The 22,541-nt window shown below is 45.5% G+C and overlaps 1 protein-coding gene and 1 long non-coding RNA gene across 5 annotated transcripts in view; one reads left to right on the top strand and one right to left on the bottom strand.

The window, feature by feature from the left end:
* Positions 1-22,541, bottom strand: part of LOC132834425 (uncharacterized) — a 65,567-nt gene that overhangs the window by 11,276 nt on the left and 31,750 nt on the right. For all 4 annotated transcript variants that reach the window (XR_009647181.1, XR_009647182.1, XR_009647183.1 and 1 more), the window contains one exon: positions 21,787-22,069. This is a non-coding gene — a long non-coding RNA (uncharacterized LOC132834425). The remainder of the gene's footprint in view (positions 1-21,786; positions 22,070-22,541) is intronic.
* On the top strand, positions 9,760-16,230 carry LOC132834424 (complement C1q tumor necrosis factor-related protein 6-like). The gene is made up of 2 exons (XM_060853360.1): positions 9,760-9,852; positions 15,305-16,230. Exons 1-2 carry the CDS (start codon positions 9,777-9,779, stop codon positions 15,703-15,705), a joined length of 477 nt encoding a protein of 158 aa, XP_060709343.1. The 5' UTR covers positions 9,760-9,776; the 3' UTR covers positions 15,706-16,230.

Below are 22,541 nucleotides of genomic sequence, written 5' to 3'. Positions count from 1 at the left end.
GAGCCGGGCAGTTTGCTGCGAACAATGATCTGTTTGAGGTTTGGCAGTTGTTTAAAGGCAAGTAGTGGAGGTGTGGGGAAGGTCTTGGTGAGGTGCTCATCCTCATTGATAATGTGTTGCAGGTCATGAAGAACAGAGCATAATTTTTCAGCTCCTGGGAAGTACTGAACAACGAAGGGTACCCTGTCAGTTGCAGCACGTGTCTGTCTCCTGAGGAGGTCATTACAGTTCCTTGCTGTGGCACGAGAGGGGGGTAGGGGTGGGGAGAAAGTAACTATAGGTGAACAGGGATGGGGCTGGAGGAGATGACCTGGGGGTTGCAGTGAGAGAGAGACTCACTGAGATTCGTGTATAGAGAGGAGGAAAACTTCTTCAAGGCAGTGAGTCTCTCTCTCACCAAAACCTCCAGGTCATCTCCTCCATCTCTCCACTCTGAAGGCACCCTGCCTCTATTCCTAATGAAGGGCTTTTGCCCGAGACAACGATTGTCCTGCTCCTCAGATGCTGCCTGACCTGCTGTGCTTTTCCAGCACCACTCTAATCTAGACTCTGAGAAGTTTCTCAACCCCATTTTCCCATCTTCTCCCCACAACCTTTTATCCCTTTAACAATCAAGAACCCATCTATCTCTGTCTTTAATATACTCAATGATCTGGCTAAAACAGCCTTCTTTGGCAATGAATTCCATCGATTCACCACTCTCTGACTGAAGAAGTTTCTCCTCATCTCTGTTCTGAAGCTCCTTCCCTTTATTCTAAGGCTGTGCCCTCGGATCCCAGTCTCAAATGCTAATGGAAACATCCTCCCAACACCCACTCTGCCAGGCCTTTCAGTATTCTGTAAATTTCAATTAGATCCCATATCCTTCAAAACTCCGAGTCTCGGCCCAGGGTCTCAACGTCCCTCCTATGGGATGGATGGGTTGGACCGAAGGGTCTATTTCCGTGCTGTACATCTCTATAGCTCTATGTTAAGCTTTTCATTCCTGAGATCATTCTCGTGAACCTCGCTTGGACCCACTCCCAAGGTAGAGATATGGGGCCCAACACTACTCACAATATTATAATTATGGTCTGACCAGAAACGTATTAACCCTCTGAAGTACATCCCTACTTTTATGTTTGTGCTCTTGAAATAAAAACCAATATTGCATTTGCCTTCCTAACTACCGACCCAACTTGCAAGTTAACCCTAACACAATTCTGGATTAGGACTTCCAAGTTCCTTTACGCTTCAAATTTCTGAATTCTCTCCCCATTTAGAAAATAGTCTATGCCTCAATCCTTCCTACCAAAGTTCATGACCTCAAACTTTCCCACATTATATTCAATCTGCCACTTCTTTGCCCAATCTCCTAACCTCTCGAAATCTTTCTGCAGAGTCCCAGCCTCCCAGCCTCCTCAATACTACCTGTCCCTCCATCTATCTTTGTATCATCTGCTAACTTACTTGAATGCTCACAGTTCCTGCATCTAGACCATTCATGTAAAATGTGAAAAGTTGTCGTTCCAACACTGACCCTTGTAGAATTCAACTAGTCACCAGCTGCCATCCTGAGAATGACCCTTTTATCCCCCACTCTCTGATTGTCAGGCAGAAAGAAATCTTCTATCCATACTCGTACCTTACCTCTAACACCACGGGCTCTATGGGCTCTTTCATATCGACCTGATGCTTCTAAATTTCATCTGAAAAAACATCAATCTCCACACCGACAACTCTCAGCTTCACCCCATCATCACCTCTCGATACCCTCATCACTTCTAAACTGTCACACTGTTTGATATCCAGCACCATATCAGCAAACATTGCTTCCAACTAAATTACAGGAATCAAAAGCTCCTATCTTTTAATCCTTGTGACAAACTTCAGTGCCTACTTACCAGCTCCATTCTTCTGTCTGGTCGCTGTTTGAGGCTGAACTATCCTGTTCACAATCTGGGTATCAGTTACACATGTATGTTTAGGGAGGAGATGGTTATATGTTATTGAACTGGTCATCCAGAGGTCCAAGCTAATGTTCTCAGGATCACGGTTCAAATCACACCAAAGCAGAGGTGGAATTTAAATTCAATTTCTACATTGAGTCATAGAGCCATACAGCACAGAAGCAGACCCCTTCGATCCAACCAATCCATGCCAAACATAATCCCAAACTAAACTATTCCCACCTGCTGCTCCTGGCTCATATCCCTCCAAACCTTTCCTATTCACGTACTTATCAAAATGTCTTTTAACCATTCTAATTGTACCCACATCCACCACTTCTTCAGGAAGTTCATTCCACACATGAACCACCCTCTGTGCTAAAGAAAACACATCCTTCCAAGCCTTTTAAAAATCTTTCTCCTCTCACCTTAAATATGTGCCTCCTAGTCTTGAAATCCTCCATCCTCAGGAAAAGACAACTCCCACTAACTCTATCAATACCCCTCACCTCAGCACTGGGGAAACCACAGTGACTATCATGAAAAGAACACATTTGGTTCACTAATGTCTTGTCGGACAATCTCCTGTTCTGAGGAACATGTGACTCCAGACTCACATCAACTCTGACTCTGAACTGCCCTCTGAAATGGGGAAACAAGCCACTTACTTCAAGCTCAGTTACAGATGGACAACAAATGTTGGCCTTGCCAGTGACATACACATCCCATGAAAATACTTTGTAAAAAAATATGATTTTCAAGTTGAATATTAGATTACTTACAGTGTGGAAACAGGCCCTTCGGCCCAACAAGTCCACACCAACCCTCTGAAGAGCAACCCAACCAGACCCATTCCCCTACATCTAAAACTACGGGCAATTTAGCATGGCCAATTCACCTAACCTGCACATTTTCTTTTTAACTGTGGGAGGAAACCCATACAGACATGGGGAGAATGTGCAAACTCCACAAAGACAGTTGCCTGAGGTGGAAATTGAACCCAGGTGTCTGGCACTATGAGGCAGCAGTGCTAACCACTGTGCCACCATGCCACCCATATCTGATCAAATATCCATACGCTTATCAAGATTATTTATTTCCACCTCCATCATTTCATCACCAACATTCCCTGCTCATTTGCTGCTGAAACTCTCAGCCACACCTTTGCTCCCTCTAGAATTGCTTATTTCCATGCACTCCTCATCTACACTCTCATGCCCTGAATCTCACAAAGTCCTGCCCACCCATGGGCTTGCTCACCTCCTCTGGTTCCAAGTTAAGGAACACATTCATTTATAAATTCTCATCCCTGTTTTCAAATCCTTCCATGACTTTGTTCCTTCCTATTTCTGTAATATCCTCCAGCCCACAATGTTCTAAGATGTCTGTGCTCATTTAATACTGGCCTTTTTGGCCAAACCCTAACCCTAATTGATTCACCATTGGTGGCCAAGTCTTCAGCTACCTCTTGCTTTACCTTCAACTCTCTCCATTTCCAATCTCCCTCTGTATCGTTTCTTCTGCAAATCTTTGTGCCCTCTCCCTATGTTGCCTGTTCACTTTGACCCTTTGTATTTCTCATCTCCCCTTCCAGCTGCCCCCTCCTTTTCCTATGTCCTCCTATTACACTCCCTTAAGTGTTCCCATAGGATTTGCCATATATCAAAATTAATTAAATTAACTGGAATTTCATCATATGGACCCATGACGTGTGCAAGAAAACTATCCAATAAAAAGTATGAAGTTATGGGGGTGAAACTCGGAAAATGGTCGCAGTAAGACATTCATTCAGAGAGCTGACACAAACATGAATAGTCCAAATGGTCTCCTTTGGCACTGAACAAATTCTATAATTCTTGGAACATGTGAGATTACTTGCATTCTATCCTAAAGGGGCTGAATGCAGAGCTCAGGAAGTAAGAGACAGGCCATTACAAGTCTACCAAATGCCCACACACCTACATATCTCCAAAATCAGAAATCTGATTGATCATCTCCTGCCCGTCCCCAGCTCAGCCTGACACCAATCATCAAAAAAAAATGAAGAGGGAGGAAATAAAACTTTGTGAGCAAACTTGTAAGTACTATCAAGATCGCCAGCTAAAGCTCCTTTATGAACCAAAGAGATCATAAGCCCCTTCGAGAATGAGGTTGGGGAAATAATAATTGGGAGCCAGGAAATAGTGGATAACTACTTTGCATCTGCCTTCAGAGTAAAAGACGTTCATACCATTCCAAAATTACTAAATGTTCACCAGACAAAAGCAGGAGAGGAAATAGGTCTAACGTAGTTTGCTAAACTTGGATGGCACGGAAGAATTGTACCAAAGGGTCTGTTTCCGTGCCCTTTGATTCTGTGACTCTGAAATATTAGAATTATCAAAAGAGAAGAGGTGCTGGAGAAACTACCTGGGTGACACGGTGGCCCAGTGGTTAGCACTACTGCCTCACAGCGCCTGAGACCCGGGTTCAGTTCCCGACTCAGGCGACAGACTGTGTGGAGTTTGCACGTTCTCCCCGTATCTGCGTGGGTTTCCTCCAGGTGCTCTGGTTTCCTCCCACAGTCCAAAGATGTGCAGGTCAGGTGAATTGGCCATGCTAAATTGCCCGTAGTGTTAGGTAAGGGGTAAATGTAGCGGGGTATGGGTGGGTTGCGCTTCGGCGGGTCGGTGTGGACTTGTTGGGCCGAAGGGCCTGTTTCCACGCTGTAAGTAATCTAATCTAATCTAATCTAAAGGCCAATAAAGTTCATAGGCCTAATGGAATGCTTCTCAAGATATCAAAGACAGGAGCTACAGAGATAGTGGACACACTGGTAGGAATCTTCCAGGAATTCTTCAAGTCTGAAAAACTCCCAGAGGATTGGGAAACTGTCAATGTGACACATTTATTTAAAAAGGGAAGGGGGTAAACAAAACCAGACAATTATAAGCCAGTTAGTTGAACTGATATTGCTCCTGGAGAAATATTGCTGCAATGTAAAGGATGTAATAGCAGACCATTTGAAAATGCAGAACTGCTCGAGCAGAGGGAGCATGGCCACATAAAGGGGAAACCGTGCCTCACAATTTTACTAGAATTCTTTGAGGCGGCAACAAGCAGAACAGATAAAGGAGAAGCAGTGGATGTTATACATTTGGATTTTCAGGAGGTGTTTAATAAGGTATCACACATTACACTACTTTACAACATAAGCCATGATGGGAAGGTGCTGGTGTGAGACTGAGGTGGACAAAGTCAAAACTCACACGACACCTGGTTATAGTCCAACAGGTTTGTTTGAAAACACAAGCTTTCAGAGCCTTGCTCCTTCTTCAGGTGCTGCTGAGGGATGATATATCAGACACAGAATTTATAAACAAAAGATCAGTCATACAACTGATGCAAATGTACTGAGCAAACCTAGATGACTTTTAAGTCTTTAATCAGTTAGAATGGAAGTGCACCCTCTCACGCACTGTCTTACCCACTCACAGACAGACACATACGCTCTCATTTCTCTCTCTCTCCACGCCCCCCAACCCCCACCACTCTCCCCCACCCACCCCCCCACCCCACCCCCCTCTCGCACACACATGATCTCCACCTCTGCCACAGGGATCAGTGCTGGCACCACAATTATTTACCGTGCTTCTTAATGACTTGGATGCAAATAGTGAATGTCCTGAAGCTAAATTTGCAAATGGGGCTAAAAATAAGTGGGAAGGCTATCGGTGTGGATGACACAAACAATTTGAAGAGGGATACAGACAGGTTACGTGAGTGGGCAAACATTTGGCAGGTGGAAAATATGAGGTGATGCCCTTTGACAGGAAGAATAAAGGAGCTGAATACTTAAATCGGGAAAGACTGCAGAAAGCTACAGACCAGAGGGATTCAGGAATCCTCGTCCATAAATCACAAATATATCCAAGTTCAGCGGGAAATAAGGAAGGCAAACGGAATGTTGGCCTTTACTTCAAAGAGAATGGCATTTCAATGTAAGGTGCTGTGAGAGGTACCTGTAAAGAATGTTGTTTCTGCAAAGAATTGAGTTTGTTTAAAGTACTAAAAGAATTTAAATGTGCTTACATGAGTAAAAGCTAGTGTTAGCATTTTGCAAATCTTCAAGTGAGGTTATACTCAGAAATAACAAACTAAGAAATAAGGAAGTTGTGAGAAATAGAGAGGTATGTTGCTTTTGCAGAAAGCTAATACTGCTGACAAGCTAAGAATTGCAAGAGTAAAAGCTCAATTATTAAGCTTCTAGGTAGATAAGGGTATGTGTGTACCAGAAAGAGGAACAATAAGCAGACATAATGCTGAGGATAGTTGCAAGGAAATGATAAGATTAGCAGCCCTCTTTGTGTACTTGGAAAAGGAGAACAATGCAAAACCACTAACTTAATATGTGATAGTGGCTTTGCAAGATGGTTACACCGTATATTCCAGAAAACAGAAGGGGAGTTTAATTTAGATAAAGAGAAGTCACATGGTGGCCGTTAAGCCAATAGGTAGGATAAAGGGAGTGGGAGAAGTGATCTCATGCGGCACCAAGGGTATAATTATGTACATGTTCCAATGCTCAGGGCTCATTTGCTTAATGCGTCTGAAGCCCTTACTTGCAAGTTCGTAAATAAATTGCCATGTTTCCAGCTTTTGGTGGTCTCAGCTAATTATATTGAGTTTGTTCCAAATTGGCCTCCTCCCACCTCTATCAGCATGCCAATCACCCACCAATCCTGTCCTAACTTACCAATCCAGCTCCAAGCACCGCAATACACCAATTTAAAACACTCATCAATATATTAATCATTTTGCAACAACATATCCCTTCCTAATCTAGTTGTCTTGTCCACAGAAGATATATGATTTATCACACAGGCAGAGCATAAGTATCTGGATGAACATCTGAAACTTTGTAGGAGCAACAGCAAAATGTGTTAATCAAGAAAATATATTTCACCTTCCACCTAATACAGCATAGATAAAGAGGTACTAGTGACATGTTGATTTATGAATAGCTGAGGAAAGGTCACTGAACTTAAAACATTAACTTTTCTCTCTTCACAGATGCTGCTGGACCTGCTGAGTTTCTCCAGCAATTTCTGTCATTGTCTAACTCAGCCTGATATATATTTAATCAGTGTGCCTCATTGCTTACTTGGGAGAGAATGCAACAATCACCAAAAACACCTACAATCCTCAAGAGAATAAATTCTCCTTGAACGATCTTCAATGGGAAACCTTCAGTTTTAAACAGAGCCCCTAACTTGTAGATTCCCTCAGGAGATGAAATATCTTTCAGGCCTCAAAGCCTGCTTCTACCTTCTCCCCAGACTTCACAAACAGAATTGACCCATCTCTCACCCTGCTCCAGCCCGTCTGAAATCAGGTCTACATATTTTGTCTCTATTTTTTCTCTCTTGGTCAGTCTCTTCACACTTACATTTATGATTCTTCTGATACTTTACATTAGTCCCACAATTTCCAGTTTCTGGGACTGAGCTGCTTCCTCTTCACCATGGATGTGCAATCCCTCAACACATCCATCCTCCATCAGGATGGTCTAAAGGCACTCTGCTTCTTTCTTGAAAGGAGGCATGAACAGTTCCCATCATGCACCACACTCCATCATCTGGCTGAGTTTGTTCTCACTTTAAATAAGGTATCCTTTAACTCCTCTCACTCTCCAGGTCAAGGGAGTGGATATGGACACCTGTATGGGTCCTAGTTCTGACTGTCCCTTTGTTGAGTCTGTGAAACATTTCTTGTTCCAGTCCTACTCAGGCCCCCTCTCACAACTCTTTCTCCAATACACTGATGATCATTAATGCTCTCATCTGGAATTGGAAAAAAATATCAGTTTTGACTTGAACTTCCATATTTCTTTCACCTTTGCCTGGTCTATCTCTGACACTCCCCTTCCCTTCCCTTCCTCAATTTTGATTTTTCTTTTTTTTGATAAGAGGTTGCCTACCAATACCCACTCCAACCTCTCCAACCCCCTACAGTTAACACCTCCTCATACCCTGCTGTTGAAAGGACTCCATTCCATTTGCCCTGTTCCTCTGCAACCCTGTTCTCATAATGCCACCTTCCACAGCGTGCACTCCCTTATCCTCAACCAAAGATTCCTCACCACCATGGGGGGGACAGGGTCCTCAGTCAGGTCCAATCTATTTTCCACAATTCTACCTCCAACTCTTCTCCGCCTTCCCAGAATAACGATAGTCATAGAGTCATAGAGCTGTATAGCACGGAAACAGACCCTTCAAGCCAACATGTCAATGCCGACCTGATATCCTAACCTAATCTAGTCCCATTGGCCAGCACATGGCCCATCTTGCTCTTAAACCCTTCCTATTCATATACCCATCCAGATGCCTTTTAAATGTTGCAATTATATCATCCTCCACCATTTCCTCATTCCACACACAATGCTTGGGAAAGTTCCCCTTAGGTCCCAGTTAAATATTTCCCCTATCACCCTAAACCTATGCCCTCTAGTTCTGGACTCTCTGACCACCCACCCACCCCCACCCTACAACCCAACCCCTGCCCCAACCCAGGGAAAAGACTTTGTCCATTTAGCCTATCCATGTCCCTCATGATTTTATCAACATAAACCTCGATAAGGTCATTCCTCAGCCTCCAACACTCCAGGAAAAATATCCCCAATCTAATCAGTCTCTCCCTCGAGCTCAAACCATTAACTCTGGCTCAAATCCTTGTAAATCTTTTCTGAACCCTTTCAAGTTTCACAACATTTTTCCGATACAAGAGAGACCAGAATTGCACACAATATTGCGAAGTGGCCTAATCAATGTCCTGTACAGCCACAGCATGACCTCCCAACTCCTATACTTGATGCTTTGAGTACTAAAAGAAAGCATACCAAACACCTTCTTCACTATCCTGTCTACCTACGACTCCACTTTCAAGGAGCGATGAATTTGCACTACAAGGTCTCTTTGTTCAGCAACAATCCTCAGAACCTTCCTTTGTCCTCAGTTTCCACTTCACCAGTCTCCTCCATTCAAAGGACCATCCTCAGCCATTTCCTGAACGTCTCACAAGATGCTACCGGCAACATCATTCCCTCCTCTCCACAATGAGCATTCCCAGGGATCACTCTCTCTCTGGTTCACTCTTCCATCATTCCTACTAGTTCCTCATCCCCACTCTCCCTGTGATATTGGTGAGAGCAAAACCAGGCAGGGTGACTACTTTGCTGAACACCTTTGCTTTGTCTGTAAGAATGATTCTGACCTTCTAGTTCCTTGTCATTTCAATAAACCATCTTGCTCCCATGCTGATGTGACTGTCCTGGGCCTGCTATATTGTTTCAACAAAGCTCAACACAACCTGGAGGAACAGTATCTCATTTTCTACTTCATAGATACGTTACAGCCTTCAGGACCCAACATGGAATTCAACAATTACAAACTGTGAACACACATTATACCCCCCCTCCCTGTCTTGTTGGCTTTGTGCCCAGTACAGTGGACTTATTTTCTCCTATTCAAACTGATCATGAACACTATTTGACATTTCAGTCTCTCTTTTACAATTATTGAAACCCCTTTTGTCTTCTGCTCTGGGCACCCTCACAGTTTGTTCCTCTTGCTCCTTCTCTCCCTCTGTCAACAGCATAAAAACTTTCACTTTCCAACCCCTTTCAGTTCTGAAATGACATGTCTGACTTGAAATGTAACTCTGTGTCTCTCTCTAATAAATGAGACCTGATCTGCTAGATTTCTCCGGTATTTTCTGTTCTTATTTAACATCCTGCAAAAGCTGATCAGAGAACAAAAAAAACACTTACTTCAGTTTTTCAATTTCTTTCAGGCAGTTGCAAATGAAGAAATGAAACTAAGTAATCCACTGAAATTGATCACAGAATCAAAAGCCAAGCTCGGACCAACTTGTGCTTGGAATAAAAGTGAGTTCATGCAACGTTTCCAACAAGTTTCAACAACAAGTCATAAGACAGGGTACAGAAAGGGTCAGGGATCTGACTTCAGACACATCAGATGAGAAGACAACAGTGGGGATTGGAGCAGTCAACACAGGACCAAGGGGACATTTATCCTTAAACGCACAGAGTACATGAACGAAGGAAATGAGCTTGTAGCACAGATTGAAATAGAGTCATAGAGCTGTACAGACGGAAACAGACCCTTCAGTCCAACTTGTCCATGTCGACCAGATATCCCAAGCTAATCTCGTCCCATTTGCCAGCATGTGGCCCATATCCCACTAAACCGTTCGGATTCATATACACATCCAGATGCCTCTTAAATATTGCATTCAATTTATTATCATGTGTACCAAGGCACAGTGAAGAGCTTTGTTTTGCGAGCAATACAGGCAGATCATAGCGTTAGGTAACACAGAAAGTAAATAATGGGTACCGGCAGCAAAAACAAAAACACAGGTACAGGCGAATGTTAAGAGTGTGTGAGTACATTCAGTATTCTAACAGTAGGGTGGTAACTGCTTCAAAAGTGGCTGATGGGTGTGTTCTGGTTTCTGTACCTTCTCCCTGATGGTAGACATTGTAAAAAAACATTGCCAGGATGGGATGGATCTTTGAGAATGCTGGCTGCCTTTCCTTAACAGCGGGCCTGGTGGATGGATTCTATGGATGGGAGGTTGGTCTTTGTGATTGTCCAGGCCCAGTTCACCACTCTCTGTAACTGTCTCCGATCTTGAATGGTACAGTTGCCATACCAGGTAGTGATACATCCAGACAGAATGCTCTTTATGATGCACCTATAAAAGTTGGCAAGGGTATTCACTGTCAGACCAAATTTCCTCAGCTGCCTGAGGAAGAAGAGACATTGTTGGGCCTTTGTAACCAGTGCATCCACATGAAGAGTCCAAGAAAGCCTGTTGTGGATGACCACTCCCAGGAGCTAGATACTCTCCACTCCCTCCACCTCTGTGCTGTTAATGTGTTGGCGGGGCATGAGTAACATCCTGCCAATAGTCAATAATGAGTTCTTTGGTTTTGCTGGCATTAAGAGGTAGGCTGTTCTCAGTGCACCATTTTTCCAGGTCTTCCACTTCCCCTCTGTAGTCTGTTTCATCGCTATCTGAGATTCGACAGATGATTGTGATGGCATCAGTGAACCTATAAAAAGCATTAGTCTGATATTTAGTGGCGCAGTCATGGGTATTAGTGAGTACAGTAGGGGCTGATTACACAGCTCTGGAGGGCTCCAGTGTTGAGTGTTAGTGGGGATGAAATATTGTCTCCAATCTTCACTAATTGCGGCCTGTGGGTCAGGAAACTGAGAATCCAGTTGCAGAGAGTGAGGCTGTTGCAATTGTACCAACCTCCACTACTTCCTCTGGCAGCACATTCCACACACGCACCAACCTCAGCATGAAAAAGCTGCCCCTTCAGTCCCTTTTATGTCTTTCCCCTCTCATCCTAAACCGATGCCTTCTACTTCCCATTCCAGGGAAAAGACTTTGTCCATTTATCCTATCAATGCCCCTCATAATTTTATAGATATCTAAGAGGTCACCCCTCAGCCTCCAACACTCCAGGGAAAACAGCGTCAGCCTACTCAGCCTCTCCCTACAGCTCAAATCCTCCAACCCTGGCAACATCCTCATAAAGCTTTTCTGAAAACTTTCAAGATGCACAAATTCCTTCAAAGTGGAAGGAAAACAGAACTGCATACAGTATTCCAAAAGCGGCCTAACCAATATCCTGTACAGGTGCAACATGACCTCCCAACTCCTATTCTCAATGCTCTGACCAATAAAGGAAAGCCTGCGATTCTACTTTCAAGGAGCTATGAACCTGCACTCCAAGGTCTCTGTTTAGCAACGCTCCCTATAACCTTACCATTAAGTGTATAAATCCTGCTAAGATTTTCTTTCCCAAAATGCAGCACTACACATTTATCTAAATTAAACTCCAGCTGATACTTCTCAGCCCATTGGCCCATCTGGTCCAGATCCTGTTATAGTCTGAGGTAACCTTCTTCGCTGTCCTCGAAACCTCCAATTTCGGTGTCATCTGCAAACTTACTAATCGGAAGTCAAATGTTCACATCCAAAGCATTTATATAAGTGACAAAAAGTAGTGGACCCAGCACCGATCCTTGTGGCACTCTACTGGTCACAGGCCTCCAGTCTGTAAAACAACTCTCCATCACCACCCTCTGTCTTTTATCTTTGAGCTAATTCTGTATCCAAATGGCTAGTTCTCCCTGTGTTCCGTGTGATCTAACCTTGCTGATCAGTCTCCCATAGGGAACCTTGTCGACTGCCTCACTGAAGTCCACATAGATCAGGTCCACCATTCTGCCCTCATCAATCCTCTTTGTTACTTCTTCAAAAAACTCAATCAAGTTCATGAGACATGATTTCCCACACACAAGCCATGCTGATTATTCCTAATCAGTCCTTGCCTTTCCAAATACATATCAATCCTATCCCTCAGGATTCCCTCCAACAACTTGCCCACCACCGATGTGAGGTCTATAGCGTCCTGGCCTTACCACCTTTCTTAAATGATACCACGTTAGCCAACCTCCAGTCTTTCCAGCACTTCACCTGTGACTATTGATGATACAAATATCTCAGCAAGGGGCCCAGCAATCACTTCTCTAGCTTCCCACAGTCGGTGGGTACGATGCTGTGGCCATTACAAAGACATAGCTGCAAGGGGATCAGGGCTGGGAACAAAATATCGAAGGATACACATCCTATTTAAAGAACAGGCAGGTGGGTGGAGGGAGCAGGATTTCCTTGTTAGTCAAAATCAAGATTAAATTGATAGCAAGAAGCGACATGGGAGGGTGTGGGTGGAAGGCAGGGAATGTGTTTGTATAGAATTGAGGAACCACAAAAGGAAAAAAGGATACCAATGGGAGTTATGTACAGACATCCAAGCAATACTCAGTGTGTGGGGTAGAAAATAAATCAGGAGATAGTTTGAGAGGGAAAAGCTTGAATTAGGCATAATGGGTTTTTAATGAGTGAAGGAGAGTACAATGACATGAGGGAGGATCTGGCCAGAGTTGATTGGAAGGGAATTGAGCAGGGAAGACAGTAAAGCAGCAAGGGCAGGGGTTTATGGGATAATTTGGGAGGCACAGCAGAAATTCATCCCGAGGAAGAAGAATCAGATAAAGGGAGGACAAGGTGACCATGGCTGATAAGGGAACTCAGGAACACCATGAAAACAAAAGAAAAAAGTACATCATATGGTGAAGATTAGTGGGGAGCCAGAGGCTTGGGAAGACTTTAAAACCAACAGATGCTAACTAAGAAAAGCAATAAGGGAGAGAAGCTGAATCATTAAAGTAAGCTAGCTAGTAATATAAAGAAGATTGCAAGAGTTTTTTAGAAATATAAAAGGTAAGAGAGAGGCAAGAGTGGACACTGGACTACAGGAAAATGAGCTGGAGAAGTAGTAATGGGAAACAAAGAAATTACAGAGGAACTGAAGAGATACTTTCCATTAGTCTTCACAGTGGAAGACACCAGGAGCAGACCAGAATTTCAAGAGAGTCAGGGAGCAGAAATGAGTGCAGTGGCCATCACTAAGGAAAAGGGGCTAGGAAAGTTGAAATGTCTGAAGGTAGACAGATCATCTGGACTGGATGGACGACAGCTCAGGGTGCTGAAGGAAACAGCTGAGGAGGTCTTTCAGAAAAAAATCACTGGAACGTCCCAGATGACTAGAAAATGGCTAATGTAACACTTTATAAAGAGAGAGAGCCAGAAGACAGGAAATTATAGCCTGACCTCTGTCATTGGTAAGTTATTAAGGATGAGACAATGGAGTACTAAGACCTACATTGTAAAATAGGATTGTGTCAGCACGGCTTTGTCCAAGCATGCCTGATAAATTCTTCAAGGAGGTAATGAACTGGTTAAACAAAGGACAACCAGTGATATGACATATGTGGATTCCCAGAAAGCTTTTGACAAGGTGCCACACAGGAGCTGCTAGATAAGACAACAGCCCATGGGTGTTTGGGGCAAGGTAATCGTGTGGATACAAGATTGGCTAACTGGTAGAAAACAGGGAATGGGATTAAAGGGGTCTTTTTCAGGATGACATCCTGTGAGCAGTGGAGTTCTGCACGGACAGCTATTCCCATTATACATTAACAATTGAGACTAGGAACTGAGTGCATTGCTGCTAAGCTTGTAGATGACACAAAGATGGGCGGAGGGTCAGGTTATGTTGATGAAACAGGGAATCTGCAAAAGAACTTGGACAAGCACGGAGAGTGGACAAAGAACTGCCAGATGGAAGACAATGTGTGATATTGAGAGGTTATGCACTTTGGTAGGAAGAATCTAGGCACAATCTTCCAAATAGGGAAAGGCTTTGGAAATCTGAAGCACAAAGGGATACAGTAGTCCAAGTTCAGGATCGTCCTAAGCTTAACATGCTGGTTCAATTGGCAGTTAGGAAGGCAATGCAATGTTAACATTCATTTTGAGAGGGCTCTAGATTGTGCGATGCATTGCATTAGACTTTTGGGTGATTTTTGAGTGACTGGGAGTGATATTTTTTGCTGGTCTATCCGAATCCCATTTTACCCGTATGCCTCATCATTTATATGAAGCGATTTTCTATTTAACGAGGTTTTGCTGGAATGTAACTAAGGTGTTACAGGGGAACAACCTGTACCTGAACCTGTCTGAATAGGGAACTAGATTGGGAAATGGAAAATAACATTGCTCTGGGTTCACATCTCATCCAGACAAGATGGGATGAACTGTGAAATAAGTTGGAATAGCCTCAGTTGTTCCAAATGAACTGGGCCTACAATACAAAACTAGCATTGCCCAACAGAGTGTGGCTAATGGCAAAAGAAATTTAACACTAAGCAGTACACAAGATCTCTCTGAGAGATGGAGGCAGAGGGGTCTGCTTATTTCAAAGAGTGGGCGTGGTGGAGGGAGGAGTGGGTGATCTCTTTTTATTCATCCTGGCCACCTGGACGAGGTACCATTTAATTACTCAACACAATCTCTTCAATAAGGTGGGTTAATTGGGTGGAGGGAAGGTCTCCTGCTCATACATCTGTCCCCTATTAAGGCACAGCACCTTCAGGTGTGAGAAGGGAAGGTGAGAGGAATCGTACTGACATTACCACAATCCACAGCATCAGAAAGTTTCAGCAAACATCCCAGGTCACCTTAACTTTCCAAGTGAAGAAAGATAGTTTATTATAAAAGCCATGACAATGCTGAAGTACAGGTGACTGTCTTTCACCTCCATCTCCTCATTGTTCATTGTGCCTGGGCTTAGCTTGATTGCATCCTGACATTTTAATAACAAATTCTCTCAATTTGAAGTTTGAAAAATGCTTTTAGTAATGACTTTAAATGTCCATTTTCTATTTTATCAGAACTGGATGTGGTTTTTGATGTGCAGCGCTCCACAATGAATCATGTGCTGACTCCTGTGGATCCGATCGTGTATGATGTCGTCAATGTGAATCTCGGACAGGGGTACAGTTGCAACACTGGAAAGTTCACAAGTCCCAAGTGTGGGCTGTACTTTTTCAGTTACTCTTCACTGCCAGGGAGGGGGCTGGAGACAGATGTGGCCCTGATTAAGAACAATAAGGCAGTCAGTGTAATCCATAGTGTGCTTCCAAGCGACAGTTCCCAGCTCTCAGCCAGAACTGTGATCCTGAATCTTCACCAAGGAGACCAAGTGTGGGTCAAGCTAGTTTCTGGGAATCTCTGGAGTGAGGGAGGATCACTCAGCTTCCAGGGGTTTTTCCTGACTCGATCTGCTCAGTAATGGATTGGAAAGATTGGGATAAATTCTTCACTTCAGTGTTGGTGGGTCAGAAGTTTTTGCCACAAATTGGTCAATATTTTCTGACCACCCTGCCAAACCTTACCATAACAGCTCACTTATAATAAGCTCACCATCACTAAAGTGGAAAATCTACACTGTTTATCTCTGAGAATCACATTTGATTCCAAGAGAGTTTATGAATTAACAAATGCTTAATATCTGCTATATAATATGCTTCAGGAACTTATTCTGTTAACAAATATCTCTTTAGATAATGGCATAGACAATAAGGAGACACTGAGACACAGGGACTAAGAAAGAAGGTCAGATCGAGGGAAGGATATAAGGACATAAGAACTAGAAGCAGGAGGAGGCAATTCAGCCCCAGAACCTGCTCCACCATTTGATACAATCACGGCTGATCTCATCTCAGCCTCAACTTGCCTGCCCACTCTCCATAACCCTCCACCTATTATTAATTAGCTATCTGTCCATCACCTCCTTAAATTTCCTCAATGTCCCAGCATCCACCACACTCTGGGGTAGTCAATTCCACAGATTCATGATCCTTTCATAGAAACTATTTCTCCTCTTGTTTTAAATCTGTTCAATTAGTTGAAGTGAACTCAGTTTTGAGATGGTGGAGATGCAGATCCCAATGCAAAAAATATATCACAATGAAATCTTTGAAAGTAAGCTCAGTTCTCTATATGGGAGCTATATACTAAGAGAGAAAGTTGCAGAATTGACACCATGCTGATAAAGCTTATGGCGAATCCACATTCGCACTTGGGACCAAAATCTGTTAACAACAAAGACACATTTATATGTAAACAGTAGCTTTCACATATTGAATTCTCTCATTTAAAGGGCCAGGTTTTGGTGTTTGCCGACTGATTCTCAGGCCTGTCTGTATGGATATGAAAATGTGTTGCTGGAAAAGCGCAGCAGGTCAGGCAACATCCAAGGAGCAGGAGAATCGACATTTCCTGACTCATGCCCGAAACATCGATTCTCTTGCTCCTGGATGCTGCCTGACCTGCTGCGTTTTTCCAGCAACACATTTTCAGCTCTGATCTCCAAAATCTGCAGTCCTCACTTGCTCCTGTCTGTATGGATATGACAATTTAGAATAACGCAAGTAGTTCTGTGCATCAGATCTTTCAATAAAGCTTCTTCCAGCATTTCAATAAAGCTTTTCAGTAAATCGTTTTTCACACACAGACGCATGCCCTTGACACACACAGATACACAGACCAATCCACTCCACACACACACACACACACACGCATCACCCAACACACGCATACACACACACACACACAGACGGGTCCCCACCTGAAACACAGACACAAGTATCCTACCAACACACACACACATACTTCCCCTCGAGCGCATGCCCGCGCACACACACACACTCGTTGTCCCAATACACACACAGACAGAGCCCCCAGATACACATGCACTTGCAGGCTCATCCACCCCACATCCTCCCATGGACACGTGCGTAAACCCCGAACACACAGGCATATGCATTCACACCCCACAATGCACATGCACGAGTCCCCCGTGTCACATACACAGACACATCACCCCCAAACATACACACACGCACACTTCCTCGCCACATACAGACATGCCCCAGACACACACGTAGAAACGTGCCCTCCCCCGATGCACACACACATCCCGACATGCCCCTCCGTCATAGAGCTGCTGACGTGCCCACCCACACACACATAGATGCACCTCTCCCCTGACACGCACACACACAGACAGGCCTCCTGACATATACACCTGCGAGCATGTGTCCCCCTCCAACAGACATGCCCGCATGCAGTTGCACCACCCTGACACATACACATGCACCCTCCCATAAACATAAGCACATGCGAGTCCCTGACATGCACACATGCGCCCCCAACACATAAACATATGCCCTCGTATTATGAAGATGTGGCTGTACTGTACCTTTAAGAAAGTTAAAAGCTAGCAGAACGACCTGACAGCACCAAGCGTTCTGAACAAGGTACAATGTCACCTTTTGGTCCAGCAACTAGTGTACCTGGTTGCATGGAGACAAACAAAATAACTTTGAATTTGGCCAATCAGTTTAAATTGATACTCCAATACCAAACACCCATCAAGAGAATATTGATAATAATAAAAGCCAGTGACACAGACCAATGCTTTCAGGGTATAAGACTAGGGAAAATTGAACAGTTGAAGGAGAACTGCCAACAGACCAACAGATGCAGACTGTCCGAAACACAGCTCTCTTAAAGGTACCTTTGTTGATCGGTGATCTGTGAAACATAATCCCTCAGACGAAGAAAAGAAGACAGAGGAAGACACAAAAAGAAGATTCAATGGCTGGCTGGTTTGAAATGTGAATTTTTGGTAAATCTTAATCAGGGGTTTTATTGAATGAGTATCATAGAAGGGAAACTAAAAGGTAAGTCAGAGGAAGGAGTTGTAAACAGTTGTTAATTAATTATTCTCTGTTATACATTAAAAAATAAAGTTGTTAATTTTTACTTTAATAGTGACCTTTGGGATAGTTCTGGGCCATCGAATTTTCACAGATCACTGCATGGGATAAAGCTTTTCTGTGTTGCTGATTTAAATTAAGCAGCAGAGTTTACCAGTGTCGTAACACTCCCATCACACACAAATGTGCCCCACAATGCGCGCACACACACACACACACACACACGTGACTAAAACACACACATGCACCTACTCTTCACAAACATGTGCGCCACCCTCCAACATGTAAATGCACATGGGTTACCCCAACACACAGGCAGACACACCACCTAACATACATGCTCCCAGATACATACATATGTGCACTCAAATGCGCCCCCACAGACGCACCCCTCAAAACACACACACAACCATGTAGGTGCACCCCTGACACACATACACCCATGCAGGTGCACCCCTGACACACATACACCCACACAGACACACCACCAACACACACATGCCCACACAGACGTGCCCCCAACACACAATTGGCCATATTGACATGCCCCAGAAACACACACATGCCCACACTGACGTGTCCCCCAAACAGATACACGCCCACCCGGCTGCGCCCACCATCCTCCCCAATACACCCATACAGATGCTCCCCAACACACACATGCCCATGCAAACGCACCCCCGACACACATGCATACACACATGCCCCCAATACACACATGCCCATGCAGACATAGAAAACATAGAACATAGAAAAGCACAGCACAGAAGAGGTCCTTTGGCCCAAGATGTTGTGCCTAGGGTTAATCCTAATGTAAAATAAAATAACCTAACCTACGCAATTCACTGCTATCCATGTGCATGATCTGCAGTCGCTTAAATGTCCCGAACGACACTGCTTCCACCACCACCACTGGCAACACATTCCCTGCAAATCTCTGCATAAAGAACCTTGCTCTGACATTCCCTCTAAACCTTTCTCCGAATATCTTAAAACTGTTACCCCACATACCAGTTAGTCCTGCCCTGGGGAAAAGTCCCTGACTATTGACTATCCATGCCTTTCATTACCTTGTACACCTCGGTCAGGTCACCTCTCCTCCTCCTCTTCATACAGAAAAGTCAGAGCATGTCCCCAACACACGCGCCCACGAAGACGTGCCCCCAACAAACACACCCGTGGAGACGCCTCCCCAACACACATGCCCACGCAAACACGTCCCCAACACACACGCCCATGCAGACACGTCCCAAACGCACACACACACACGCAGACGTGCCCCCAAGACACACACGCCCATGCAGATGTGCCCCAAACACACACCCACAAAGACGTGCTGGCAACACACACACCCATACAGACTTGTCCACAACACACATGCCCACACAGACATGTCTCCAACAAACACACCCACGCATACACGTCCCCAACACACGCTCATGCAGACACATCCCCAACACACACGCCCACTCAGACACATCCCCAACACACACACCCACACAGACGTGTCCCCAACATACACGCCCACACAGACACGTCCCCAAACACACACACCCACACAGACGTGTTCCCAACACACATGCCCACGCAGACACATCTTCAACAAACACGCCCAAGCAGACACGTCCCCAACACACATGACCACGCAGACACGTTTCCAACACACATGCCTACACAGACACGTCCCCAAGACACACACCCACGCACACATGTCCGGAACACACACGCCCACGCAGACACTTCATCAACACACACGAGCACGCAGACACGTCCCCAAACACACACACCCACACAGACGTGTTCCCAACACACATGCCCACACAGACACATCTTCAACAAACACGCCCAAGCAGACACGTCCCCAACACACATGACCACGCAGACACGTTTCCATCACATATGCTCACACAGACGCATCACCAACACACACGCCCACGCAGACATGTATCCAACACACATGCCTACACAGACATGTCCCCAAGACACACATCCACGCACACATGTCCGGAACACACACGCCCACGCAGACACTTCATCAACACACACGAGCACACAGACATGTCCCAACACACACGACCATGCAGACACGTTCCCAACACACACGCCCACGCAGACACGTTCCCAACAAACACACCCACACAGACACGTCCCCAACACACACGCCCATGCAGATGTGCCCCCAACACATATGCCCATGCAGGTGTGCCCCCAACACACATGCCCACGCAGATGTGCCCCCAACACACACGCCCTTCCAGACACGACCCTAACACACACGCCCACACAAACACGTTCCCAACACACACACCCACGCAGACACGTCCCCAACACACATGCCCACGCAGACGTGCCCCCAACATACACGCCCACATAGACACTTCCCCAACACACTCAAACACACAGATGTGTCCCCAACATAAACGCCTATGCAGAAACATCCCCAACACACACGCCCACGCAGATGCCTCCCCAACACACACATCCACTCAGGCATGTCCCCAAGACACACGCCCAGGCAGACACGACCCCAACACACATGCCCAGGCAGACAAAACCACAACACACACGCCCACACAGACACGTCCACAACACTCACGCCCACGCAGACGTGTCCCCCACTCACACGCCCATGCAGATGTGCCCCCAACATACACGCCCAGACAGACACATCCCCAACACACACAGCCACACAGACGTGTCCCCAACAAAAATGCCCATGCAGACACGTCCCCAACACGCACCCACACAGACGTGACCCCAACACACACACCCATGCAGACGCATCCACAACACACACGACCATGCAGACTCGTGTCCAACACACATGCTCAAGCAGACACGGCCCCAACCCACACGCCCACACAGACACGTATCCAACACACATGACCACACAGACGTGTCCACAACACACACGACCACACAGACAGGTCTCCAACACATATACTCACGCAGACACATCCACAACACTCATGTCCACGTGCCCCCAACTCACACGCCCATGCAATGTGCCCCCAATATACACGTCCACATAGACATGTCCCCAACATACACGCCCACACAGACACGTCCCCAACATAAATGCCCATGCAGATGCCTCCCCAACACACATGAACACGCAGACACGTCCCCAACACACACACACAAGCAGATGTGTCCCCAACATAAACGCCCATGCAAACACGTCCCCACCAAACATGCCCAAGCAGACGTGACCCCAACACACACGCCCATGCAGTCATGTCCACAACACACACACCCACACAAACGTGCCCCAACACACTGGTCCATGCAGACGCATCCACAACACACATACCCACGCAGACACATCTCCAACGAACACACCCACGCAGACACATCCCCAACACGCACAACCACGCAGACCCTTGTCCAACACACATGTCTTAAGTCTGTGAGGGAGTGCATGTGTGAGTGTGGGAGTGTGTGTGTCTATAAGGGTGTGTGTGGGTGTCTGTGTGCACGTCTGTGTGTACCTGTGTCCATGTGTATGTGAGAGTGTGTGTGTGTGTGTGTGTGTTTTTATGTGTGTGTGTGTAGGAATATCTGTGTGTGTGTAGTGCAATGGTGATCACCTGTAATGTGACATGAACCCAAGGTCCCAGTTGAGGCCCTCCCTATGGGTACCGAACTTAGCTATCAGCCTCTGCTTGGCCACTTTTCTCTGCTGCCTGTCCCGAAGTCCACCTTGGAGGATGGTCACCCGAAGGTCTGACGCTGAATGTCCTGGACCAGTGAAGTGTTCCCCAACTGGGAGGGAACCCTCCTGTCTGTTGATTGTTATGCGGTGCCCATTCATACGTTGTTGCAGCCTTTGCTCGGTTTTCCCCAATGTACCATGCCTCCGGGCATCCTTGCCTGCAACGTATAAGATAGACAACATTAGCTGAGTCACATGAGTACCTGCCATGTACAAGGTGAGAGGTGTTCCCACGCGTAATAGTGGTATCTATGTCCACAATCTGACACGTCTTGCAGCGTCCACCGTGACAGGGTTGTATGGAGTTGTCCTGAGAGCCGGGCAGTTTGCTGCGAACAATGATCTGTTTGAGGTTTGGCAGTTGTTTAAAGGCAAGTAGTGGAGGTGTGGGGAAGGTCTTGGTGAGGTGCTCATCCTCATTGATAATGTGTTGCAGGTCATGAAGAACAGAGCATAATTTTTCAGCTCCTGGGAAGTACTGAACAACGAAGGGTACCCTGTCAGTTGCAGCACGTGTCTGTCTCCTGAGGAGGTCATTACAGTTCCTTGCTGTGGCACGAGAGGGGGGTAGGGGTGGGGAGAAAGTAACTATAGGTGAACAGGGATGGGGCTGGAGGAGATGACCTGGGG

The sequence above is a fragment of the Hemiscyllium ocellatum genome, chromosome 39 (assembly GCF_020745735.1).
Source record: "Hemiscyllium ocellatum isolate sHemOce1 chromosome 39, sHemOce1.pat.X.cur, whole genome shotgun sequence".
Classification (NCBI taxonomy): domain Eukaryota; kingdom Metazoa; phylum Chordata; class Chondrichthyes; order Orectolobiformes; family Hemiscylliidae; genus Hemiscyllium; species Hemiscyllium ocellatum.
Note: the sequence above shows the minus strand (reverse complement) of the source record. Positions and strands in the feature narration are given on the sequence as shown.